This window comes from Dunckerocampus dactyliophorus, chromosome 9, assembly GCF_027744805.1.
Source record: "Dunckerocampus dactyliophorus isolate RoL2022-P2 chromosome 9, RoL_Ddac_1.1, whole genome shotgun sequence".
Lineage (NCBI taxonomy): Eukaryota > Metazoa > Chordata > Actinopteri > Syngnathiformes > Syngnathidae > Dunckerocampus > Dunckerocampus dactyliophorus.
Window position 1 is genome coordinate 19292907 of NC_072827.1, and position 27137 is coordinate 19320043.

The window sequence follows — 27137 nt, forward strand, 5'->3', positions numbered from 1 at the left end:
CAAACTGCACACATTTAATGTTCTAATTGTACAATATATATAAAAACAAAAAGTGTAGCTGACGAACAGCCGTCAGCGGGGTCGTACTGCATCAGGAACTGCTGTGAAAATAATCAACACGGTTTTTAAAACGACGTGCTAAGGAAACATCAGGTCGTCTCTTAAGTTAATTTAAGGTCAGAGGCTCCATCTGTCATGAAAAACCATACGAAGCATGAATATTATATAAAAGAGCAGTACCAAAGACAACCTTTAAGTTCCCCAACAGCAAGTCAGAGCAGTTTGCAAAACAAAAAACTGACATAAAAAGTCTCTTGACTCAAAGTGAAATGTTGTCCAATGAAAAGCATTCATCACCAATGTACTTGTATAACTTACAAACAACATGATCATTTCCTTAGGCCGTTTAGTTCAAAATTAACTAAAGTGCCCTCTAGTGGTTTGGATCAATAGCACACATGACCTTCAACGTGTTTCTCAGCTTCTGTACTTCACAATTCAAATGACGGAAGAACATTTGGTTTAGTCTAGTACCAGTTTGGTTTTTAATTCAACACCATTGGGAATGTTTGCCTTCCAGCTCCAGTGGAGTGACAAAAAACACACACACACACACACACACACACACTCCCACATTTCCATGCTCCAACTGAGCAACACAAATGTGAGTACACATCTATTTAACGTCTACAAATGAGTATTAGACCCACGCTGTTTGTTTCACTGTTGTGAAATTACTGTGGACAAACAAATTGTGAAAGTAAGTTCTTGATTCCCTTAAAAGGATTACTTTTCATTTGATTACTTTTCATTGTATTATTGCATCTTCATTCCTGTAAACTGACAACTTTTTTTTCTCGTACTTCTAGAACTTTGATCGTGAAGTTAGAACTTTTTTTCTCATAAAAATTTAACTTTTTTTTTATCTCGCAAGATTTTGACATTTTGCCTTTGTAATATTGCAATTTAATCCCTGTGGAAAAAAAAAAAGTGCTTTTTCCCCAGCACAATGTCCAACTTTTTTCCTTACTTTTTATTGCAATATTACATTCATTCCATTAAAATATTTTTTTTCCCATCATAATATTACAACTTTTTTAAAAATAATATTTCGTCTTTCCCGGAATGCTAAAAGTTTCTTATTGTAAAATTTTGACCTTTTTTTTGTAATGTTGGGAATTTATAAAACTTTTTTCCTGTAATATTTCGTCGTCTTGCTCGGAATGCTGCAACTTTATTATTGTACAATTTAGACTTGTTTTTTCTTGTAATATTTCACCTTCATTCCCATAGTATTGCTACTTGATTACGGTATAGTACAATACATTTTAATAGTTTTTTTTTCTGAGTGGGCCTAACACTCCGTGGTAAACGTGTGACCACCACGTCCTAACAAGTCACACAAAGTAACGGCAATAAAATGTGCTGGTTGTGATTAGGTGACCTGACCCTCTTACTGTGTACAGTAGATCCCCAGCTCTTTGCAGTTCGGCAGTCGCTGCCCCCACACATTCACAGATGTCTCTTTTCTGCTTTAAATTGTAAATTATATATAGTTTAATGCTAACTTGAACCAAAAGTGACTTGATGTTGCTATCTGCAGACAGGGTGCTGCCTCACAAAAGCCAATTCACTCAATTTTCCAGCAGGAAGATGCTTTGACAAGTAAATGTAAGGATGGAAATGATGATTTTACAATAGTAAGTAAAATACTACACAGCAGGAGTCACCAACGCGGTGCCCGCAGGCACCAGGTAGCCCCCCCACGGGCACATGACGCGCCGGCAAGCCTGCTTTTCAATTCATGTGAGAACACTAGAGAGAAATGCAGCGTTCAATACAAAATGTGAGTCGTGGACACCAGCATTTTGATAATGTCCTGGTAAAACATATTGGCTTTGTTTGGCTTGAAATAAACTATGAAAATAAACGGTACAAAAATGCGTAGCTCTTGGCCATGTTCATTTTGTAAAAGTAGCTCTCACAAGGAAAAAAGCGGAGACCCCTGCTATGCAGTCATTGCTCGTTTATCGTGGTTAATTGGTTTCAGATCCGACTGTAAAGTAGGACTCCTTCTTTAAAAATGTAATATTTATGTAATTATGGCAGAGAAAACCTGTTTACGAGCTTCTAAATATGATTTTGAACACTTGAGAGCCCTCTAGACATACGTGTGTATTACCCGATATAGTAGACATGATCAGAGAAAATAAGCCGTTTTAAGACAAAAATAAAAGGTGTGCTTGTGTGTGTCGCAGTAAATGTGTTCCGTGTGGGGGACAGGAAGTCGGGGATTCAGAGTTGAGTTTTAGCTTGCCGTGGGCTACGGCAGCAACAGTAGCCCGTGCTATTATTATGATTATTATTATATTATTGCTGTCATGCCTGTTGTGGGATTATGCAATAAAAGCCTGTGGTTTCAAGTCTGGTGCTTGTCTCAACGAGCAATTACTGACACCTAGTGACCAATGTAGAATACTACAGTCACAAGTTCAATGTCCAAATATTTGTGTCAAAGTGAAAGTTATTTTTAAATGTAAAAAGCTGTTTTTCTCCCTTATGTAGTTGGGAACTGATATTGTCCTGAAACTTACCTGTGTTTCTACTGCTGATTACTAAAGAACGGAAAAGGGTAGAAACAAAAGGTTCCATGTTTATATAGCCGTAAAACACAATATTCTGTGTGCCTTGAAAGACCAGTCAAAATGGTCGAAAATGGCCGGTAGTGAAGGGCTTGTCTGGGATTGAATGAGTTAATAACCGAGAGGCATCAAAAAGTGGTGTGTCCGTTAGTCACGGTTTTTGGCCTTTGGCAAATAGCAGGGATCTACTGTATTGAATTAGTAGGAAATGTCGTTTTAAAAACAAGCGTCAAGGCACTGCATTGATGGCACGTTGCTGGTAAGTAGTCACGTGGAGGTTGAGGGGGCGGAGCTAGAAGAGGTCAAGGCCTTGTGTTGTTTACATTTAAGTGCTGGCAGTTTTTGTACCGCTGTGTAAAATGAAAACAAAGAAAGAAGAGAGGAAGACCTCCTGTCAGGTGATTTTAACGGCGGTGTGTTAGTTTTTTTTTTGTTTTTTTTTAAGTTGCTAACGTCGGCTACCCTGGTTCACGAATGTCGGCATGCAGGAGAAGGGAAAAATCGAGTGCTTTCCGAACAAGCCAGCTTTGTGCTTCAGGTAACAAAGTGATTGTTGAGACAATTAGTCAGCTATTTTTAATAAGTGCGTCGGCCACGGAGTATCGTTGCGAGGCGACGTGTTTGATCAACGTTATTTGTGTTGATCAAACCAGCCTATTAGGAAAAACTACTAAAAGGACATTTAGTTTTGTTTTGTACAAAAAGTTAAAAAATGGCTTTTTTTTCTGCCTTTCTGGTAAAAGACAAAAAAAAAGGTCTCACCAAGCGGAGACCGAGTATCGAGGTCAGTTTGGATTTGAGCACCCGTGAAAGAACAAACATGCAACCTTCTCCTTCAGTCCGAAGACGTCACCTCAAAACGTCAGAACGTTTCCGAATCCTCAGAGTCGTTCTCTGTGGTCCCCTCGCTGGAGGGTCCCGACGGGTTCCGTGGGCTGCGAGGTCCACGGGGTCGGGCGTTGTCGGGGGGGCCTCTGGGCGCCTTAGGGTGAAGCTGCCTCAGCAGGGAACCCGGGGAGGGGGCCCCGGAGCTGCAAGGGGAGCAGAAAGGCATCATGGTAGCCAGAATGAGAGCCAGACAGTCTGCCACCTGATGGCTGGGGGCGCAAGCCAGAGCCGGGGTCAAACCTGCGGGACAGAGAGACAGAGATGGGGGGGCGGGGAGCAGGGGGACGAAGGAGCGAAACGGCAAAGCGGGAGACGAAAAAGAGGGACGGAGCGGCATTCTGTTAGTGTTTCAGCCAGCAGACACATACATGAGGGGAGGGGTGCAACAGCACATATACACTACATGGACAAAAGTATTGGGACACACCTCTGAATGAATCAATTGAAGTCAGACCAAACTGCTAAGACCTGCTAATTGTTGTCCCAACACTTTTGTCCATGTGATGAACAACACTGCACTGCAAACTGTAAGCAAACAAGTAGCTTTAAAGGACTTGAATTTACGGTTTATACCGTAAGTTCAATTTAAAATAAATGAATTACGTTTTTAAAAACAACCAAAATGATTTTGTAATTAATCATTTTTAAACTATTTTTAGTTTGTAATGTACAGTGGTGTGAAAAAGTGTTTGCCCCCTTCCTGATTTATTTCATCAAACTAATTTAAATATTAGTCAATGGCAACACAACTGAACACAAAACGCAGTTTTTAAATGAAACTTTATTAAAAAATCCAAACTTCCATGGCCCTGTGTGAAACAGTGATTCTCTCCCCCCCCTTGGTAAAATATAACTGACATTAACTGAGATCAGTGTGGAAAAGGTTATAAAGCCATTTCTAAAGCTTTGGGACTCCAGCGAACCACAGTGAGAGCCATTATCCACAAATGGCAAAAACATGGAACAGTGGTGAACCTTTCCAGGAGTGGCCGGACAATAAAAATGACCCCAAGAACGCAGCGACGACTCATCCAAGAGGTCACAAAATGCCCCTCAACAACATCCAAAGAACTGCAGGCCTCACTTACCTCACTTAAGGTCCGTGTTCATGACTCCACCATAAGAAAGACACTGGGCAAAAACGGCCTGCATGGCAGAGTGCCAAGACAAAAACCACTGCTGAACAAAAAGAACATTAAGGCTCGTCTCAATTTTGCCAGAAAACATCTTGATGATGCCCAAGACCTTTAGGAAAATACTCTGTGGTCTGACGAGACAAAAGTTGAACTTTTTGGAAGCTGTGTGTCCCATTACATATGGCGTAAAAGTAACGGTGCATTTCAGAAAAAGAACATCATACCAACAGTAAAACATGGTGGTGGTAGTGTGATGGTCTGGGGCCGTTTTGCTGCTTCAGAACTTGGAAGGCTTGCTGTGATAAATGTAACCATGAATTCTGCTGTCTACCAAAAAACCCTGAAGGAGAATGTCCCAATCTGTTCGTGACCTCAAGCTGAAACCAACTTGGGTTCTGCAGCAGGACAATGATCCAAAACACACCAGCAAGTCCACTTGGCTGAAGAAAAACAAAATGAAGACTTTGGAGTGGCCTAGTCAAAGTCCTGACCTGAATCATATTCAGATGCTGCGGCATGACCTTAAAAAGCTGGTTCATGCTTGAAAACCCTCCAATGTGACTGAATTACAACAATTCTGCAAAGATTAGTGGGCCTAAATTCCTCCACAGCGCTGCAAGAGACTCATTGCAAGTTATCGCAAATGCTTGACTGCAGTTGTTGCTGCTGAGGGTGACCCAACCAGTTATTAGGTTTTAGGGGAAAATCACTTTTTCACACAGGGCCATGTAGCTTTGGATCTGTCTTCTCTGTTAATAATGAAAAGTTTCATTTAAAAACTGCATTTTGTGTTCAGTTGTGTTGTCACTGACTAATATTTGAATTTGTTTGATGATCTGAAACATTTAAGTGTGACAAACATGCAAAAAAGTGGGGGTGGGACACTTTTTAACACCTCTGTATATTAGATATTATTTTATCATTTATAAATTATACAATAGATCGCGGGGTTCCGTTCCTCACCTGGCAGCGAATGGCAAAAATCCACAAATAATTGACCTGCCCATAAAAATGTTCATTTTGACATGGCTCGCTCCTGTCCCTCCAAACCCTCCCGCCAGACTGACGTTGACGTTTTCTTCCAATTTTACAATAAAAGTTACTTTTGGAATTGTTAAATTCGATTCAGGTCCGGAACCCACTTTCTTCAAAAATATAAATTAATCACGAATACAATAATGACTAAAAAATTATTTATACAAACTAATGACCTACTATTTATCTGTGTAAAAAGTTTTAAAATTAAATATACGGTAGTATTATTTCAAAAAATAAAATAAAGGCCTTTTCATCCATAGACACCGTTTTCCCCCCTTAGGAAAAAAATAATAGGTGTTTCCACTCAAGGTAACAGTAATTACCTACGCAAACGACCACATAGATATACATCCTAAATATTGTATATTGTATATGTAGGCTTTAGCAAGCTGATGCTAAGCTAGTATTTTTCCACCATCTCAACGTGTAACTTCTTCAGAACTTAGCGGGAAAGCAGATCAAAGCAAATTGGGCTAAAACTGCCAGAAGTCAACACTGACGGCGAGTGAGGGTGTGCACACGCAGAAAGAGGCTACTGCTGCCATGTCAAGCAGAGTCGAGTCCACCTCACCGTTCTCGTCCACCGTCTGAATGTTGGCTCCACGCGACAGCAGCTCCTGGACCGCCTGTTTGAGTCCGCTACGAGCCGCCAGGTGGAGGGGGCTGCCAGGGAGAGAGGGGAATGGTCACCGATGCGCCTCACCTCAGTGGATTTTGCCGTGGCGAGGAACTCACGTTTGCAGCGCGGCGTTTGTGGCGTTGATTCGCTCTGAGTCGGACAATTTGTCCAGGATTAGCAGGACGCACTGTTCTTTTCCCTGGAAGGAGTATAGAGTCAGGACCTCAGTCTCATTCCCGTATTTCCTCGAATAGTGGCCTCCACTCTAATAGACGCCATGTCTCAATCTCCGTATGGTTTCCCTGCTTCAGAGAACTCCTCATCTCAAATAAATGCCTCTTTTATTATTTTAATAATATTTTATTTTTCTAGCATTTCTGCATTGAAAAAGAAGTACAATGATATAAATTATAAAACTAAGTCCTCCTTATCTATAAACGCCTTACTACTAAGATACCTCCTTTTTTCACACCACAGAAAAAATAACAGGTTTTCGTATTTTAACAATACATTTTTTTTATATGCATTACTTGTGTGACAAAATTATTTACACTATATTTTAAAAAAAATTCTAGTCCTCATCTATAAATGCCCTACCTCTAATAAGTGCCTTTTGTGCCACAGTAAAAATAACAGGTATTTCAATATTATATTTTAAGCAGTAAGTGTTCAAAAATGATTAGAATATTATAATATAGGCCTGCTCATCCATAAATGCCTTACCTCTAACAAACCTCAGTTTTTTTTGCACCTCAGGACATTGTGGTAGATGACATATACTGTATGTTGTTTATATATTATAGTTTACATTTTTTAAAGTTATTTGTGTTGAATTTCTTTTTTAAATAAAGTAAATTATTAAATATCATTCTCTTCCATGAACACCTTACCTCTAACAAACGCCTCCTCTTTTTCCCCTTCAGAAAAAAAACAGCAGTTATTTAAAATGCTCTATTGTTATGTGTGGAAAAAAATAACAATCTTCTCATCCATAAATGCCTTACCTCTGATAAACGTTTGATACTGTCTGCAGTTGAGTTACTATGTTCCTTTGGCCACTATTTGAGGAAATATAGTAATCAATGATAAAAAAAAAGAAATGAAATAAAATCATTCCCATCCCTATTTTGGAAAAATAAAATCAAATGGAAACACTGTTGATGCCCGCCTTGAGCAGACAAAATGGCAAAAATTCTCAAATATTTTAGACGCCAATAAAAATGTCACATAAAATTGACACACAGCTACGTCGCCCCCATTCTCCTCTGATTTTGGATCAACATTTGCAATAATAGTGACTCTTGTAATTATTAGATTAGATTCAGCTCCGGAACCCTCCCAGTCTCTCTTCAGTATGCCTCACACACATATTAAACACATTTGGAATTATAAAACTCACTACTAATGAACAATAATGTAAGATGATGGATGAACAGATGGTGTAAAGTTATATATAAGTTTCACTTTTGCGTCTCACAGCAACTATGGTACGTTCAAGGACCGCAAAATCCCTGCCAAAGTGCAAAATCTCAACGCTTGACAAAAAACATCATCAGTGAAACAGGAAAAACATGTAAAACATAAAAATCGTGGGCTTTTTAAAATTTATATATATGTATATATTGTTGTTTTTTTTAAACCAAAAATCTGCTAGTTTGCGCTGTGTGAATGCCAAATCATGAATGTGCCGTTATCCACTGTAAAGGAGTCACCCCGTGCTGGTCAAAAAATTGTCACTAAAGTGTTTGACGCCCCCTAGTAGATACTTACATTCTTACAAGCTAGATGCAGGGCGGTGTTGCCATCTTTGTCCGTTAGATGGAGGCTGCTGGGGGCACTGTTGAGCAGAACCTCTGGAAACAAAACAAACCCAAAATAAAAACTATTTTGTGGACACGTGACAGGAAGTAAATGCCATCTGCTCACCAACGACCCCAGTGTGACCCTTCTCGGCCGCCATCATCAATGTGCTGCGACCCGATTGGTCCACGGCGTCCACTGGTGCATCGTGGGAAAGGAGCAGCTGGACGCAATCCACGTGACCCGAGAAGGCTGCCGCATGGAGGGGAGTCCTGGAAGAGGAAGGAAACGATGCGACCCCATGACGACACACACGCGCACACACACACAAACATTTTACCTTTCTTTAGCATCCTTGCAGCCAGCGATGGCTGAGCCCATGGCCTCCAGCAGCAGAGATGCACACGCCTCGTGGCCGTTCACCCTGTTAGCAACATGGAAAATAAACAGAAAAATTATGCTAGAAATTGCAAATGTAATGTAATGTAATGTAAATACATTCTATTTAGTTTCACTATTAATCAACAGTGTCTCTGCTAGCTGCAGTCATGTACTGCACTTAATTTTGCCTCAGGTGCTCCCAAAGGCATAGTTGCCCAAACACATAGCTCAGTTAATCAACTAATCAATTATTACGCCTGTTTGAAGTGAACTTACACAGCACAGTGCAGTGGCGTGAATGGGTTGCCGTCAATGCAGCGACAACCCTTCTGCTCCAGTAGAACCTCCACACAGCCCTCGTGACCTACACACACAGACACATATATATTACAAAGATGCACTGACTCCGCCCACTCTCTCACACTGACCGTGGTAGCAGGCCCAGTGCAGTGGTGTATATCCGTGGTGGTCTCTGACAGGGGGCAGCGAGTCTGGTTCAGGGCAGGCGATGCTCAGTAGCTCGCTCAGCCAGGAGGCGTGGCCGCGCGCCGCCGCCAGGTGGATGGCAGTGCGACCCTGTGCGTCGCCAAGCAACACGGAGGCCTCCTGCTCCAGAAGACACTGGACGCATTCCTCTTGGCCGCACAGCAGCTGGAAGGGTGGCGATTTGTGTTGCATTGTGTGATTATTATTATTATTATATTAGTAGTAGTAGTAGTAGTAGTAGTAGTATTAGTATTCTAGTCTATTAGTAGTCTAAAATGTATTAAGGCTCACCCCTAGGTGCAGCGCTGTCATGCCGTGGTTGTCCACCATGTTGACGTCCACTTCCCTCTCCAGCAGCAGAGACACGACGTCCACATGACCCCCTGCCACGGCCAGCATCAGAGGGGTCCTGAGAAAACATGGTATGCGTGAGATCGGATGAGGATGGTGTAAAGGTCATGTGATGGTGAGGAATCACTCACTGTCCCTGAGAGTCAGCGGCGTCTGCTAGGGCCGCACTGTCCGAATCGTCCAGCAGGAGGCGCACGCACTCCGTGTGGCCGTTCATCACTGAAGGGACAGCATGTTAGCAGACAGTTCCTTTCTAGACAGCATCTACAACACTGACTTTACCTGCTAAGTGCACTGGAGTGCCTCCGTGCTGCGTGTCACAAGTGTGCGGCGACGCCCCATGGCTGAGCAGGATGTGAACGCAGTCTGTGTGACCCCGCTGAGCCGCCATGGCAAGAGGGGTCCGGCCGGCCTCGTCCACACGGTCCACCTCCCTCTCACCCTGCAGCAGCACCTCCAAGGCCTGAGCGTGACCATGGTATGCCTGCACGCACCAAACATGGCACATTCAAGGATCAGGAAATAACCAGGAATTCTGCCATCATCTTCTATATGACAGGAAGTAAACAGGATTTCTGTTATTATCTACCATGTGAATGGAAGTAAACCGGTGTGACAGGAGGTAAACAGGAAGTCATTATCTCCCATTTGACAGGATGTAAACCTGAGGCCTGTACTCCAAATCATGTTTAACTTACGCAGGATCTCTTCTTTGTTTTCCAGCTTAACCAAGCCAAACATTGAAGGTTTGGGATAAGCAGTACTAAGAAGTTGGATACCAACTTGATTAGTCAAGTCAGGATTTTCTAGTCTCGTCATGAGCGCGTTCACCTAAAGGGGGCAGGGTTATCAGAAGATGACCAATCACAAACATGAACAATCGGCAGCGCAGCGGCTTCGTTCACTCTCGGAGGACAATCTATGTTTTTAAGTATGAAGAATATGAAGACATCATACTTGCTAAAGGAAACACGGCTGCAGCTGCTGAGTGCACGAAGAAAAAAAAAATCACTGAAAGTTTGCCACGTCATTAACGACACACATTAAAACACTGTACATACAGTATGAACTATTATTATAGTACTTTATTTTACTGATGTAGTTAGGCCTGTCACGATAACAGGTTTTGCTGGACAATAATTGTCCTACAAATTATTGTCGATAATCAATATTATTAACATTTTTGAGACCATTTTTTGGTTTTTGGCAAATTATATGGCAAAATAATGACTACATCGTATCAAAAGCAATAAACTATAATTTCTCAAGCGTTTCGAACATTGTAACTGGAATGTCTAGAGCTTTAGGTTAAGGAGAAATCCTGTATCTTAGTACAGGCCCCAGACGTCTGATATCAAGTCAACCGGAAATCAGTCTTTATCTAACATATGACAAGAAGTAAACAGGAGGTTTGCCATCAAGTAAACAGAAAACCTGCTTCCAAGTGAGCAGGAAGTGCCCATCATCTACCATGTGACAGGAAGTAGTAAATAAGAACTAAACAGGAAGTCTGCCATCTTCTACGAAGCAAAAGGAAGTTTCATGCAAATTGCTGTGTTACTCACGGCCAGGTGAAGGGGACTCCTGGCGTTAGGGCATTCCGGGTCGTTATGATAACCGTCATCTCTGTCCAGCAGCTGCACATCACAAAGAGGTCACATGATCAGTGCACCACCAACCTGTGTCACGCTTCAACTACGTTTATTTGGAGCTTTTTGGCTGAAAACGGAATACTTCATCGTCACTAATACTTAGACATAGTTTTGTGTGTGTGTGTGTGTGTGTGTGTGTGCACGTGCACATACCAGCTCCAGACAGTGTTTGTGTCCGTAGGCTGCAGCGTAATGCACTGGACTGTAACCTAGTTTGTCTTTGAGAGAGGCCGTCGCTCCGCTCTGAAGCAGGAACTCCAAACATCTAGAAAACAAGATGGCGACGCACAAGAATGTCTTACACATCTTCAACTACACATCTCTGGTCACATTAAAGCACAACAAGTGCATGCTGAAGCAACAGGTGGTGCTATAGCTTCTAAATCAGGCCTCTAGGGCCCATTTAACCCATCAGAAGCATGAAGAAAGTCACTCCAGGAAAAGGCACCATAGCAACAATGGTGAAAATTGGACCTTATAAGTTACTTGCCTCTTTCACACAGAAATCTGGCAAAACAGTCATGTTTACAGTGTGAAAACAAATAATAGAGCTTTAGTTTGGACTCACAGTGCCGCCTCTTTCTCCCTCTCCGCCTGCACTCCTTCACTCTCAGGCTCCAGAGCAACACGACGCCTGAAAGACAGGTACAGTACATTAATTATAACACGTGTGGCTGTAGGCAACCTCCGCGCGCACTTTAAAATGTTGCTACTGGTGTGAAAGTCATTTGTGTTACCCGTATTGTTGTACAGCGCTATTAATGCTCAGCAGTTTGCTCCCTACCACTATTACAACATTGGTTCTGTTGCTGCTTTGTGGTCCAGTATACTTGTTAAAAAATGCCCCTGTGGTCATAAAGAGCTACGTATTCCTGTCCACTTTCTCATGCACTCCAAATTATTATTAAAGTTTAAAATTAACGCATTGTATACAATGACTTTTCACATTTCCAATTATCTCCTCCTTCCAATTAATGCCTCATCCTCTTAGCGCCATGCGTAAATCAACACCCCTCCTATAATTAGCGCATTTGAGGTACTTTGGAGCAGGAGACGTCCACAAAGGTTGTCTGTGGACTTGCATGTCCTGTCCTGGGGCCTTACTTATAAAGCTTGCATATGCAAAAAATGGGGCCGAAAAGTTGCGTACGCCGTTTTCCACGCCAAGTATTGTACCTATAAAAACACAACTTGACATGAGAGTGTGCGCACAGCTACACCACCTTTGTAGTTGCCGTACGCACCTTTTGGAGACATGGCAAAAAGGTGACGCACATTTTAAGTGAAATCATATGTTAGAAATAAACATGCAATGGAAGCCAATAAAGTTTTATCCATCATTGCATGAAAACATGACACCATTATGGACTTAAAACATTTGTGGAACGTGTTGTTATCTGACATGACACTGATGGATATCGTTTATCATAAACATCATTATGCACGAGCGTATAGTCTGCGGATTAAAAGATATATGAAAAACTCAACGCAGAGCTTAAGTACGTCATCGTTTTATTTTCTAATCATGATAATATAATGTGTTCGGTTAATATTAATTATAACAAACATCAGGTTGTCAATTAAATAATTCTAGGGATTAAGTTTACAAGACACACAGCTAATATGTCCTTCGTGCTCTGTTTCTCGCTTTTCTTCAGACAATTTATCAAAAAAAATAAGACAGTCTTCTTTGCATATGTCAAGTATGTCCTCAATAGCTACATTTATTTACCCCAGCTTTTATTTGTGTGGATAGTGTCTGGGCCGTGTGCGTAAACTTACCCTTTCCTTTTCCACACTTCTTTTGTAGTGCTTTAAAATAACACGCAACAGTAGTTCCTCATAAAATAATTATAATATACGTAATATTTTGATGGTGTTAATGTCATTATTAAGTTAAATATTTTTTAAATATCTGGAATTACAGCAATTCATTTTCAACATAACTTAATCCCCGTTTTGAGTCTTTGCATCCACATTTAAATTAAACAGATTTTGCTAAGCTTTTATTAATCTAAAATGTAGTATCAATTTGGAAAAATGTACAAACATGCTCACAAAAAATGGAAATGTGTGCCTTGATATCCGACCACTTTTTTTTTTTTCTAGCTTGGTGTCTCTGCTGACAGCAGATTTGCTCATCTTCCTCTTGTCCTCCAAATATTGTTTTTATGGGCCTTCAGCTCTCCAAGTAAGATTTCCACCTCAGTTTCGGTGAAGTTCCGCTTCTTCGTCTTCTAAGAAGCCATGATTCAGAGGAACCGAACGAGATGAAATCAAGGGTCATTAAATATGGACGTCGCATTCATGAGCCACTTTGCATTGACCATTTGTGACAAATGGCGTGGAGAGGGTATGATTTGGACAAATCGCGTGAATGTGTGCGTATGCCACTTCTTTTAGGTCTGAATATTTTTGTCCGTAGGCACATTTTGGGTTTCTGGTCTACGCAGACTTTTAGTCAGATTTCCACACACAGTTTTTATAGGTGAGGGCCCTGGTCTTTCACCTTCGGTCCAGATCAGAAGCTGCAGCGTAGTGCAGAGCAGAGCGCCCCCACTTGTCGGTGGCATTAATGGCGGTCCCACAAGCCACCAGGGTCTCCAGACACTGGTAGTGACGACTGGCGGCGGCATAGTGGAGCGAAGTCCTGAGAAAGCGAGACAACCAAAAAACAAAAATCAAGACTTTTTTTGTATAATGGTGCACAATGCCGCGATAACCACAACGTAACCAACCTGCCGCAGTTGTCCCTCCTGTTGTGGTCGCCGCCGCTCGTCAACAATAACTTGACACACTCCACGTTGCTGCACACAAACACCAGTGTCACATGACCAATAAAAGCATGTAGTCTGAACCCTTTAAGAAAGCCCTGTGCCACCATGTTTATCAAACAAATGTGGGCAATATGTAATATTAAACTTATAAATTGGTTGCATCATATTTTTTATACATTTATTAATTATTTGAGGCCAAATGCGTTTCACAGCTTACAAATGTGTTTATTTACGCTGGGGTGGACATTTGTTTTCAACAGCTTTATGTTTCATGAAAATATCGTGCCAACAAAGCCTGCAGAAAATGTGCTTCAAACACGTAAGAGCTGCTATAAAACATGCAAAAGGGCATCTTTTTTTTCCAACGTTATCCAACATGGTGCTCACCCTCCGGCGGCGGCGGCGTGCAGGCAGGTCCTCCCCTGACTGTCGGGGGTGTCGATCTGGAAGCCTGCACACAGGACCGAGTCGTTACACATTATGCTAAACCTCCGGCCTGAAGAGGGTAGTGCAGAAGACAGAGGGCAGGGTTGGACAATTCAAGAGAGAGACAGACATGAAGTGGGGGGTGGAGAGAGAGAGAGCGATAGACAGGAGTTAGTGCGACAGGTGAGGGAAGGGCAGGAAACAGGTTAGTGCACGATGGTGCAAAATACATCTAAACACAAAAATGGAAAGTGACATCGCCGTTTTTAACACAAAAACTTCATTCAAATAACCCAATGTGCGGCACATTTGGGACAGGCGTTTTATTATTTTTCTGAGCGTAAACACTTATTCTTTCCGAAATATTTGAAGTTTCCTGTAAGGTAAAATGCTAGCAATTAGGCTACAATGATGTACCAGCATTGCCAGAAGATTATAGCACTATCACTTATATCATTGCTATGCTGCTAACAGCCACTGGAGGACACATTTATGTGGTCTCTGAAGATTGCTATGATATGCTCTGATGTGTTAAACTTTCTCCGGCATTTTCTCGCAATGTCTCTCATCGTTTACCAACTACAGTCGTCCCTCGTTTATTGCCGTAAACTGGTTCCAGACCCGACCGTGATAAGTGAATTTCCATGGAGCAGGATTCAATATTAATAAACAAAATATTTTTGTAGGTAGAGCATAGAAAACCTGTTTCTGACTTTCTAAATATGAGTTTTAACATTATTAGAGCCCTTGAGACATGAAATAACACCCCAACAGTCACTTTTACACTCCTATTATTCTTTGTTTACATCACATTGCGCAGGCTATGAGATCTCTGCAGGGACATACAGTATCAGACAGCCGCTGCTAGTATAGCAAGCTACCGCTCTAACTAGTTAGCCTCTCCAACTTACTTATTCTACACTTAATGTGTTTCAAACAGAGTAGGGACAAAGGACAAAGAAGCCATAACTTACCACCTCTACATGGAACAAGAGAACATTTTTTTCCACTCGATATCAGCCGTGGCATGTCGGCTGGGCTCTGTTGGCTCAGTAGCCAGTCTCCATGCCATGCGAAAGGTAATGTAATCTAACATCATGTCTCATAACATCACTGATGCCTGGACCGGAATACTACATATAACTCATCTTTCAATGTATTTTTTACTAATAATATGCAATAGTCAACCACAAAAATTAATTATTTTTAATGAAAATATAATCATTAATTAATTAATTTTGAATAAATGTGATATAGTGAGGGAAGACTGTAGCTTAACATTGTAGGGGGTTAAATGTATTCTCCATGCGGGTTACCTGAGGAGAGAAGCTTGCGGCAGCAGTCCGAGTGAGCATTCAAGGCCGCCATGTGCAGAGGGAACATGCCGTGGACACCTCGTCTTTATAAGAAATGGACACGGGAGGACATTTAATATCTTTGGACACATTGTCATTGTCGGGCGTTAACACACAAACCTGGTGCAGTCGGCTCCGCTGGTGATGAGCGTGTTGATCAGGAGTTCGTGGCCGTAGCGAGCAGCGATGTGGAGCGGCGTGTTGCCGTCCTTGTCCACACTGTCGATCTCACCGCCTGGAATGTCATAACTTGCTCAAAACTGCACGTAGAGGTACCATTTTTGGCCCACATTGAGATGTCATCTACTGTTACAAACACGCTAAATTTGAACAGTATCCGATTAAAACTGTGATCTGTGTTTTATGCACAAAAAATATCAGAATCCGATTTTTCCACCCCCAAGGAAATAAAGTCTCACCATTCTGGATGAGAGTCTGAGAGCGAGTAAAGCGACCGTGGACAGCAGTCATGTGAAGAGGACTCTTTCCATCTCGACTCTGCAAGGAGGAGAAATAATAGTTATAATACCTCAAAATAGTTCAAATCATGTCAACGTTGGCGCACACTTGCAAGAAATGTGTGCAGCTAGAATGCTTGAAGCAATAGACAGTGGAAGGGTTGTCAATATGATTAGCTTTGACATGCTAGCCTTCTAACGTCTGTATATTACATGTTTATGACTTTCTAAATGTGTTTTTTTACCATTATTAGAGCCCTTTACACCTTTACACTCCTATTATTCTTTGTTTACACCACATTGCTAATGCACAGACTACGGGATCACTGCAAGGACACAAGAGATGGCCACGGCTTTAAGCATAGAATGCTAGCAAGCTAACCAGCGTCCAATTTATTTATTCTAAACTTAAAGTTTTTCCAAACGGAGTGGGGAAGAAGGTCAAAGTAAGAAGCCAAAAACTTACCACTTCCACATGGATTGGGAGAAGAACTTTTTTCATTCTATCACGTCAAACATGCTATAGCTGACTACATGCAGTGTTAAGGTAATGTGATATCATGTCTTGCCTCGTCAATGTTTTGTGTCATTACTGACGTCTAGTGACCAGAATACTTGTTTTTCAATATTTTTTGCATGATAACGGGCCAAGTTCAACCATGAAACAGTGGTCATTTATTTATTAATTAATTTTGGAAAAAACACAATACAGTGAGGGAGCGATGTTCAAACTGCAAAGTAGCGAGGGACAACTGCACTTCTGTTGGGAAAAAAAACAGTTGGCCTTAAATGAGTTTGTATATATTTGGCCACTAGGGGGAGCACAAGGACACTCTGCCAGCTTTTTTTAATGTATTTTATAATTTATATTCATTCATATACTGTATATGTATATATTTATTTTTAAAAATAGTTGTGACGTAATGTTCAACATTTTAAAGGAATCAAAAAAAACAACACGACCAGTCCAGGGTGTACACCACCTCTCACCCAAAGTCAGCTGGGATAGGCTCCAGCATACCCCCACGACCCTAATGCGGACAAGCGGTATGGAAAATGGGTGGATGGAAGAAAAATAACAACACTGAGATTAATAAAAAAAAAATTTATACACTCTTGGTCAAAATTTTAAGACCAACTGAAAAATTGCAAGAATTTAGATTTTTTACTGTTGCATCTTATAGAGGTTCTAAGTAGAGCTTTAAAATGTGAAAAGAAGAAATGGGAGGGAGACAAAAAATCATGATGTAGGGTGCTTTTTCTTTTCGTGGAAGAATGGAGCTTCAGATTGTGCAGGGGCATCAAACGGCAGCTGGCTATGTGGAGATGAGGGCCCTCGTCTGCGTGGTAAAGACTGGGTTTTTCAACAGGACAACGCTGCAGTTCACAATGCCCACCTTCTTCCAGGGGAATAGCATCACCCTTTTGGGCCATCCTGTGTGTTCTTCTGATCTAAGTCCAATCGAGAACATTTGGGAATGGATGGCAAGGGAAGTTTACAAAAATGGACATCAGTTCCAGACAGTGGATGCCCTCGGTGAAGCCATCGCCACCACCTGTAGCAACATTCCCGCTAGCCTCATGGAAACACTGGCATCAACAAGCATGCCCAAACTAAGAATGGCGCAGCTACTCATTACTGAGTCCTTTTTTGAAAATGTTATATTTATTTTAGGGGTGTTTCAGAGTTTTTTTTAGCTATGGTCTTAAACATTTCATCAGCTGATGAACAGCCTATTTCAGTTTAATGGTTGTTTGCAATAAATTGCTTCCATTTTTTTCTGTCTCACTCCCATTTCTTCTTTTTGCATTTTGAGGCCCTATTTAGAAACCCCCTGAAGATACAACAGTGTAAAATGTAAATTCTTTAACTGATCAGGAGTGTACATGTATATATAGAAATGTTTTTATACCTGTACGTTGACATCGGCACCGTTATTGACCAGGACCTCCAAACAGAGCGCTCCGTGCGTGGAGGCGGCGGCAAAGTGCAGCGGTGTGAAACCTTTGTTATTAGCCTGGCTGACGTTAGCACCGTAGTCGATCAGCTCGCTCACCACAGCCTCCTGGCCGTTGAAACACGCCACGTGGAGCGCCGTGTTCCCGAAGGCGTTGGACTCATCGATCTGTTGCATCAAAAACAATTATCCCGATTATTACGACTACAAGCACACTTAAAAAGACAAAAAGAGCGATCCTGACTTCTACGGCCAGGTACAGCAGGTGCTTCACCACCGCTATCTGTCCACTAGAGGCCGCCGTGTGCAGGGGGGTGTAGCCTCGCTTGTCCTTGCAGCTTATCTCCGCCCCCTGACTCACCAGTAGACACACTACATCCAAGTGACCTGCAGGGGGTACACCGAAGCACATTCATCTCAGCCAATGCCAATTGAATCTGTTACATGTAACACATTATTAACACACTAACAGAATATACTGTATGTTAAACTGTATTATATGGAACATAGAAAACCTGTTTATGACCTTCCAAATACTGTTTTTAACATTATTAGAGCCCTCTAGACATGTAATAACACCCCTATTGTTATGTTCTGCTGGACCGCCTCTGCTGCCGCCTATCTGCTGGTCCTGCCGGGGTGGTGCCACCTGCACGCACCTGCGAGCAATTCTAATTAGCCTTCATAAGCCATGCTTGCACGCTGAGTTACCTCCGCATTGTTGCAACGTCCACGCTCAATCAATCACAAAACAGCATGTTTTATTAATGAACAAATTTTTGAAAACCCGTGTGGAAACCACGAAATTCAGAGTGGTGTGTATGCTGGGATGTTTTCCACTTCCAGGAACTGTGTACAAATCTTTGCAACATGGGGCCATGCATTATCATGCAACACAGTAAAACATGTCAGTTCTTGTATGGCCCGCATATTCACCTGACAAGTCTCTCATTGAGCATGTTTCGGATGCTTTGGATCGCTGTATACAGTATTTGAAGCAAATGGTGGTCACGCCAGATACTGGCTGATACTGACCCCTCCAGACCCCACCCCCAAAACAGTTAAACTGCACATTTTGGAGTGGCCTTTTATGCCAAATGCCAAGCTTGTATTGTGTCTTGATTGTGCAGGTGTACTATTATATATTCTTACCCATAAAAGCGGCCCAGTGCAGTGCCCGCCCATCCTTCTTATCGAAAGCGTTGATGTTGGCTCCTTTAGCGAGGAGAAGGTTGACCATCTAACACACACACGCAAACACAAGTCAGGTGATGCATAAACATGGTTGCATTCATCAGGTCTGATGACACAGCTGCTCTCTCTCTGTCTTTCACTGAGACACAAAGGATGTTCACCGCTATGCTAATCAATGAGGAGTACAAACAAATGGAAAGGTTGTCAGGTTAGGAAATATTTTACTAATCCTAAAGGAAATGACAAGGTAGCCTGTTGCAAGGAAGAAAGAAGAACAACTGATGTATCAGGTGTGCTGCAGTACCTCTCTGTGGCCATTGAGGGCGGCGTGGTGCAGGGCGGTGCGTCCGCCGCGGTCCGACACGTTGACGCTGCTCAGCATGGGGATGATGACCTCGGCGCAGCGCAGCGCATTGTTGGCGGCGGCCAGGTGCAGCGGCGTCTGCCAGTTCTTGTCGCGGGCATTGACGTCGGCCGAGTGGCGGATCAGCACTCGTACAGCCTCCTGTGGGGGGGGATGTTAACGTCTTATCATTAGCCCCCTTTAACACAGATGCTAAAAGCCGGCTTTCTCCCACCACAGCAATTTTTTCTAAGGTGATATCAGAGCTAGTTCTCATTTATCCCGCCCTGCGGTGTTGGAAGCAATGGTCACGATCTAACAGTTATTCCAAATACAGTAAAAAATGTTTAAGAAGGTCAAGTTAGACTAGGTACTTTCCCCTCGTTAGCACGGATAAAGCTAATCATCGCGCCATGTCAGATAAATGAAGGTAAGGATGCTAAAAAAATTATCACTGCATGAGAAAAATAATAGCTCACTTGTCCTGATCTAGAGCGAGGTGTCCAAAGTGCGGCTGTTTTTTCAAATTCTAAAAATACAATTTAACAAGAAAACTTGGAATGGAAAAATAAGCAGTAATTTTACAAGAATAAAAAAATATAATAGAAATAGAAATATTAAGAGAAAGGTAATCTAGCGAGTCATAAATCATAATTTTATGAGAATAACGTAATATTATGAGAAATAGTAAAGATAATTTTGGGGGAAAGTCGTAATGTTATAAGAAAGAAACAAAACAAAATAAAATCAGAATTTTGGGGAAAATTTAGTTGGGAAAATTGTAATAATATTATTGGAATAAAGTCCTCATATTCCAAAAAGAAAATTTCTGAAAGTTGAAAAATGGATTTGAAAAATTTAAAAACAGCAAAAATGGGGAAAAAAGAGCAAAGAGCACAGTTAATGCTAATAATAAGCTTTTACACCTACAGTATATCACAAATCTGAGATGCAGTTTTTTCTTAAAATAATTTCTTAGCATATCTACATGTGTTGGTTTACAACAGTGGTTCCCCAACTTTTTACAGTCGTGTACCCCTTCAGACATTTGACTTGCAGCTATGTACCCCCTAGTCCTGCACACTTAAAAAACATAATCCCTTTTATCTTATTTAACTTGATATACTGAACGTAATTAATTGGTTAATTGCGTCAGGATCAGGATCGGCTGCCGATCCGCTGGATTTTGAACATCAGATAATATTGACCCTTATTGACCCTTGCACCTTTTCATTTTCTGTATGTGGCCCTCGGTGGAAAAAGTTTGGACACCCCTGAACTACAGGAACATTTTTGTTACAGAGCCTTAACTGATCCATTCGGTTTTTCAGACTTCCTGTTTGCGCGCCTAGCATGTATGCTACATTGCTACTTGCACTGCCTCAACTGGTTCCACCTGTTCCTCGCTAGACAACAGGTCTTGACGGTGGCACTAGCTCACCTCGCTGCGGGACGCCACAGCCCGATGGAGTGGGGTGAGCCACATGTTATCTTTGGCATTGACCCGGGCGCCTGCGGAGAGGGCGGAATAGAGAAAAATGAGGAATGGTTAGGTGGGTTAAAGGTGTGTGTGTGTGTGTGTGTGTGTGGGGGGGGGGGGGGGGGGGGGGGGGGGGGGGGGGGGGAGTTTCTTACCTGAGAGGATGAGGAGTTCAGTGATTTCGGCATCATCCAGGAAGGCGGCAGCATGGAGCGGAGTACGCTTCTCAGCATCCTGAGGCGGGAAGTTTGTAACCCGTCAATGTTATTCCACAATATATTTCCCTAAAAAAATTGAATATTTTCCAGGAGCACGATATCTGGTCTGGTGAAAACAGTAGTGCGCAAGCTATAGGTGGCTAATAAACACTTTAAATCCAAACAAGTTACCCAAGAGACTCTGGACAAATATTGTATGTTTATGGCTTAATACACCATTTTTGTGACAAAAAATATCAGCATATTTTACCAAGTATAAGCCTTTTTGTGCCACAATATAGTTTTTTTGTCCAATATTGCATTTGTATTGCACTTCGCACTTAAGTGGCTAAATATGATTTTTTTCTGACAACGTCTAACATTTTGTAATATAATATTTTTTATGGACAAATTTAGTGGCAAAATAGTAAAAGTACACAAAATATAACGTCTTTATAGCAACATACAGCCTATTTGTGCCACAATGTAAGACTTTCTCGTCGACTATAGCATTTTTATGGACAAATATTGCACTTTTGTAATCAAAAATAACAATTTTGTACCACAGTGTAACTTTCTGTTGTCAACTACAGTGAATCTCTGCATATTTACAGATCTTTTTTTCTGTTTTAAATTGTAAATAATTAGGGGTTTTTTTGGTAAGTTTAATAGAAAGTGGTTTGATGGCGCTATCTGCAGGGAGGTGGGGGAAAAAAAAAAGAGAGTGCTGCAGCTTGCACTTTTTATTGCAAAATATAGCCTGTTATACCTATCTGTGTGTTTGTGGGGACTTTTTGTGGGAGATTAGTGAGGTCAACGTTCACTCATCTTAGGTGTGTCCTCATACTTCGTTAGGAACATTTAGCATCCTCACCAGAGCATTGATGTCTTCAGACTTGCATATGAGCATTCGTATATCCTCGGGGTCGGCGCTAAAGATGGCCTGGATGAGAGGAGGCTGCAGAGAGGACAAGGACAGACGGTCACTGAGGGAGGACAATGGAGGCATGACATGTGAACATCAGATGACCAGCGTTTGACAAGACGTTGCGTTTGCGTTAGCAAAGACGACAACAATGTCCTTCACTGCTACAACAGCTGACTTAGAGGACATAATATAGAGGACCAGCAGGAATATTTGCACCAAGCACATTTTTGACAATCAAGATTGTGTGTGTGTGTGTGTGTGTACACCAGGGGCCCTTTGTCCCTGAAGCCCTTATTTTCCCTCCTAGATGTCAGATATGAGGTAAACAGAGGTGAGTTAGCATTGCAGTGCAACATTCTCTCAGGAGCAGCATGGCTCAGATGGTAGAGTGGTTGTCTGCCAACCTGAAGGTTGTGGGTTCGATCCCCCACAACCTTCCCAGGACAACCCCCCCACAGTTGCTCCTGATGCTGCATTATCAAAGCACTTTGAGTGCCTTAGCGGTGGAAAAGCACCATACATGTGAAAGAATGACCATTCTCTTGTGTCATTATCAGCGTATGTCAAGTTAAACCAGCTACCTACAATATAACTTGCTTCCATTTAACTCAAGCGCAAGTTCAAACTTCCTGCTTTGCATCCTGTTGCTCACGCAGCGGAGCGTTTCACTTCTGCTTTTGAAACCACTTCCTCTTCGCACTTGTTCTTACCCCCAGCATGAGGCCCTACATCATCATCATCATCATGCCCATTACATGTGACATGGCCTTTAGCCTGACGACTGACACAAACTACCGTTATAGTTTCTTTTTGCCATCAAAGTTAACATAGAGTTAATGTTTTTAACGATGGTTACTTTTTTTTTTTTACACTCGTGTCACAGCCAAAAATGTTCAAACGTGAGGCACCTGTGCGACATGAATCGCTTTCACATGACATCATTTGTCCATAATGTTTTTAGCTTATGCTTTGCCATCAACTCCTTTTAAAAGTAAGAAGTAAGATGCGCGTCGCAACATGATTCACTTTTCACATGTCAGTGTGCCTCCATTTTGCTCTATAAAACAAAGCCTACATTCCGTCCAAAGGAGAGAAGCTCATCTCCGTCCCCTCGGGGTCAACAACACATGCTCTTGTGTTGGCGGCCCGTGCCTTTCCACAGCTCCCTGGCCAACAACTTCCTGTGTTTCCTGCTATAGTCCCAACTATGGGAAACATGCAGGATTGTCCTACAGAACCTTGACCTTCTCAATATTTATTATTCACGATTGATCTTTCAAAGTGCCTCAAGGGTATATCTCCAACTACAGAAGACCACAAAATAAAAGAGTAAATCTCTGTTGAGTAAAGGAATTCCGTTATCATGCAGTCTGCAAATAACAGGAAGTCCTGCAGTGTGGAGAAGTTACGTGAAAAAAAAAAAAAAAAAAAAAAATCAAGTTATTCCTGCCTTGCTGCAGACTGATGACGCTGCATCACGTCAGGAATGTCTACAGTGGAACGTCAAGCCATTCCCCCCGGAGCACTCACCGGACAAATCATTAGGTGCACCTGCACCATCTAGTTTGACCCAAAAGAAGAGATGCATCAAATAAATCCTTTACCTCAGTTAGCTTATACACAAAGCCACGGGGTCAAAATATTAGAAACACCTCTCAGTATGATACAGCACAATTAAACTGAGCATTTTTGTCTTTGCAAATGCACGTTTTGGGTCTTATTAGACCTGTACAGGTGTACCTAATGTAGTGTCCAGTGAGTATATAACTAGTATATAACTGAGCTGTGTTGCGTAACACCGACGCTTGCTGTGTTTCCTCCTTTATGTAAGCACACGTGTGTCTTGGTGTGGCAAAAAAATTACACTGTCAGCAGATATTTTTGGTAAGATGTGTGCATGGGACACTTATTATTCTAGAACCTATTCCGGATCTTTTTAGGTCTTCAGGCTGAATAGTGGGCCAGCAGAAAGAGTCCAAAAAATTATTTTCTAAGCACTTTTGGTGGGTTATTACGGTGCTTAAGCGTCTTAATGCTGCTAAAGAGAATCATGTGATGCCGTGAAAACAAACCCGGCATACATGGTGACACCATGAATGCATATTTATCGCTGTTGTGCAACGCAAAACGCGTTACTGAAGCACAAAATACAAAGTTCAGCTCGTTTTAATTGCTATTTTTCCTCAACTTAAATGATTATTGCTTCTGAAATATTTGACTATTTTCTGCAAGAATTTAAAAAGGAAAAACATGGAAATAGATGCAATTTGGGGGATTGCTATGATCTCTTATACAAACTAACAACACCAATAAAATGTTATGCATAAACAATCAAATATGTACTGTACATCGTGTTATTTATATTTTTCCATTCCAGATGTAAGAATACATAAAAAATCTGCTCTAATTGACGCCGCACCCCAATTATTCACCAGGTGCATCGTCCACATACACAAATACAAACCTCCTTTTTCTTATCGTAAGTATCGTACAGAATTTCAACACATTGTTCGCACAAAACATTATAAACATGCATTTGTATAAGTAGCCATCCGCTTTGTAAACACCTTACCCTGACTAGGTGCCAAGTTCTCTCTGCAGTTGAGTAAATAAACGCCCCTAGGCGCTACATGAGAAAACACGGTAGCTAATTTGGTAAGATACACACACATTGTACTTAAATGTGACATTAAAGATGTTTGTTTCGATGTTGAACAGAAAGCGAGTGTGTTTTGTCCTAAATGATCTTCAATAATGAATTCAAAGGGAAAAATCAGCATGAGCGCGTCCACTTCGTATCAGTTTAATGTGATTCAGCTGCACAATTTAGGCTAAAACGTGATATAATTGCTCAATCCCAACACACTAATTAGACACCGATGTGCTATAACTACAAATGTGGAGATAAATGTGTTGCGGTTGTGTGTGAAAGTGAATCACCAAGCATGTTGGATGAGAGCAGGCTAAAGCTAGCGGCGGCTAGCGGCTCTACCTGGTCGGCCAGCTTGAGAACAGCCATCTCTGCCTCGTCTCCAGCGGCTCATCCACGCACGCCGACACCGCAGCACCACGGGCGATGCTGGCAGCGAGGTCCACTCCTCCTCTCCGGCTAGGCTGTGTGTGGGGCGGCGGGGGGTGGGGAAGTAGGCCGGGCTCGGTGCGAGCCACTTAGGGCCCGTTTAGCAGCGGCGGCGGCAGTCTGAGCTCGCCGCTGGTGGCTTGTTGGGAGCGAGGGACGCTGGAGTCTCTGCCCGCGCAGGCTCGCTGCTCCCCGGTGTGTAGGAGCCTGAAGGCGGCCAGAGTTACCGAGTCGAGCTGGACGAGGAGGAAGTTGGAGGCTGTGTCTCTTGATGCACTGGGGGCCTCCTCAGCATCAACACGCACACACTATTGCTGCTGCTGCCATCCATCGGATATGGATGGAACCTAACAAACACCGATCATTTTATTAGGTACACTTTCACACACAAAAGTATCATCGGTAATCAGTTTTTGCTATTCATGAGGCATTCTTACAAAGTAATCTCCATTTAGGATTCTTAGGAAAAGGGTGCAGCGACATTTGCGGAGTTACAAGAATGCTGTTGGCGTGGCTGAGGGTTATCTGTAGAAGTAAAATAGCTTTACTGTCTTATCGTATGACATTTGCTGTTATAGTGATAAGTTCAGGCTGCCAAGGCATCATCCGTTGTGTCATTGACTGTGTCGAGGCCAACTGGACAGCATCTGTGGGGACAGTCTTGCACAACATGCAGCGCAGTCTGGTCAGGAAAACCAGTCACATGCGGCGCTGTTCATCTTCCACCAGTGGAGATGATGAGCTGCGGAAGGTCGAAGTCAGCTGGTTTGGATGTGGATTCCCCGATGAGTTCTTGGTTAGTCTCTTCCCATAATCTCTGCCACTGAGTTTTACTAATGTATTGATTGTATTTGATTTGAACACAAATCACATTTTTTCGACTTGCAAACACACTACTGTACAATGTTGTCAAAAACAAGCGCTCCTCCTCAATCAAGCTGAGCAGAAGAGGACCGTGTGTGTTCTGCAGCCTGCAGGAATCTGGGTCACAGCACATGGTCCAGGAAGGGAACACAGCAGTAGGAGGTGGGGGAGGAGCTCCCCTCGTTTCCATAGTGTGTGTGTGAGAGCGAGAGAGCAAGGGAGACTGTTCATGCATGTGTGAGACGTTTCAATTGTAGAATGATATGACCTCAAACCAAAGGGCACAGAGGGAAAGAGGTCAAGTTGGGGGAAAACACTAAAAAGAGTTGAGAGGAGGTGGCGGGGTATTAGGACCATGCAAAAAAAGAAAACAAAAACATTTTTTTCCTTAGAAAAAGGGTGCATTTATCAGCAATAAGAATGGTTTTGACAAAAGCCAGTATTGTTTTCTTTTTTTTTTTTTTATAAATCAAAGTCACACTTACAATAAAGTCAGAATTTGGAAAAAAATGTTGTAAAGATGGAAGCTTTAAAATAAGTAATCACAAGAATAAACCAGATTTTTTTTTTTTTTAGAAAAAAGTTTCAATTTTAACAACAAAGTTAAGTACATTTTTGAAAGCAGAAAAAATCTGAAAGGTGGTAATCTTGCAAGAGTAGTTGTATTTTTGGGGAAAAAAGTTGCAATCTTTAAAGAAACATATAAAAATTATATATTTCAGACTTATAGGAAACTAAAAACTTATGAAGTTTAAAGAGTATTAGTATTTTTTGAGAAAAAGTACAATTTTTCAGAGGGAAAGTGTGTTAATCTTTTCTCCAGATGCAGTGTGTCATCCTTTAAAAGGGAGCCAACCCAAAAAGCCCCAATGCACGCCTTCATGTGCTTATACTGTATATCCAAGCAGTCGGAAGCTTGATCTCCTTAAAGATTATTTTAGTCCAGTATGTATATTGATGACTTTACATTACTGTATGATCTAGTGGACAACGTACCGGTACTGTGATATTACACAGTGAGGCCCATTATTCATGTGTACCCTCATTATTAAATAATTGTAGTTTGTGAAGGATGTGATGACAAG

The 27137-nt window shown here is 41.9% G+C and overlaps 1 protein-coding gene across 8 annotated transcripts; it reads right to left on the reverse strand.

Annotated features, from left to right (window-relative positions):
- On the reverse strand, positions 1-25517 carry ankrd44 (ankyrin repeat domain 44). Of its 8 annotated transcripts, none has more exons than XM_054786277.1 (30): positions 25102-25517; positions 22056-22139; positions 21140-21218; positions 20946-21016; positions 19466-19666; positions 19120-19207; positions 18242-18354; positions 17923-18135; positions 15971-16049; positions 15672-15786; positions 15513-15595; positions 14158-14266; positions 13732-13800; positions 13503-13643; positions 11562-11627; positions 11147-11258; positions 10907-10978; positions 9624-9825; positions 9473-9560; positions 9282-9399; positions 8933-9155; positions 8781-8868; positions 8464-8547; positions 8250-8395; positions 8094-8176; positions 7328-7381; positions 7214-7240; positions 6440-6522; positions 6276-6367; positions 1-3770 (listed from the first exon to the last, which is right to left on the reverse strand). In XM_054786277.1, exons 1-30 carry the CDS (start codon positions 25126-25128, stop codon positions 3505-3507), a joined length of 3276 nt encoding a protein of 1091 aa, XP_054642252.1. In that variant the 5' UTR covers positions 25129-25517; the 3' UTR covers positions 1-3504. The 8 variants fall into 8 exon arrangements, with proteins under 8 accessions (XP_054642252.1, XP_054642251.1, XP_054642253.1 ...); XM_054786276.1 differs by having other exon boundaries at positions 18212-18354; positions 25102-25514; XM_054786278.1 differs by having other exon boundaries at positions 14158-14221; positions 18212-18354; positions 25102-25512.
- Between the last annotated feature and the right edge of the window lie 1620 nt (positions 25518-27137).

Coding starts and splice junctions, on each gene's coding strand:
- ankrd44 (XM_054786276.1), bottom strand. CDS start 25,128: ATGGCTGTTCTCAAGCTGGCCGACCAG. Junction 9,400..9,472: donor GCCGCTGACTCTCAGGGACA/GTGAGTGATTCC, acceptor ATGTTTTCTCAG/GACCCCTCTGATGCTGGCCG. Junction 8,396..8,463: donor TGCAAGGATGCTAAAGAAAG/GTAAAATGTTTG, acceptor TTCCTCTTCCAG/GACTCCCCTCCATGCGGCAG.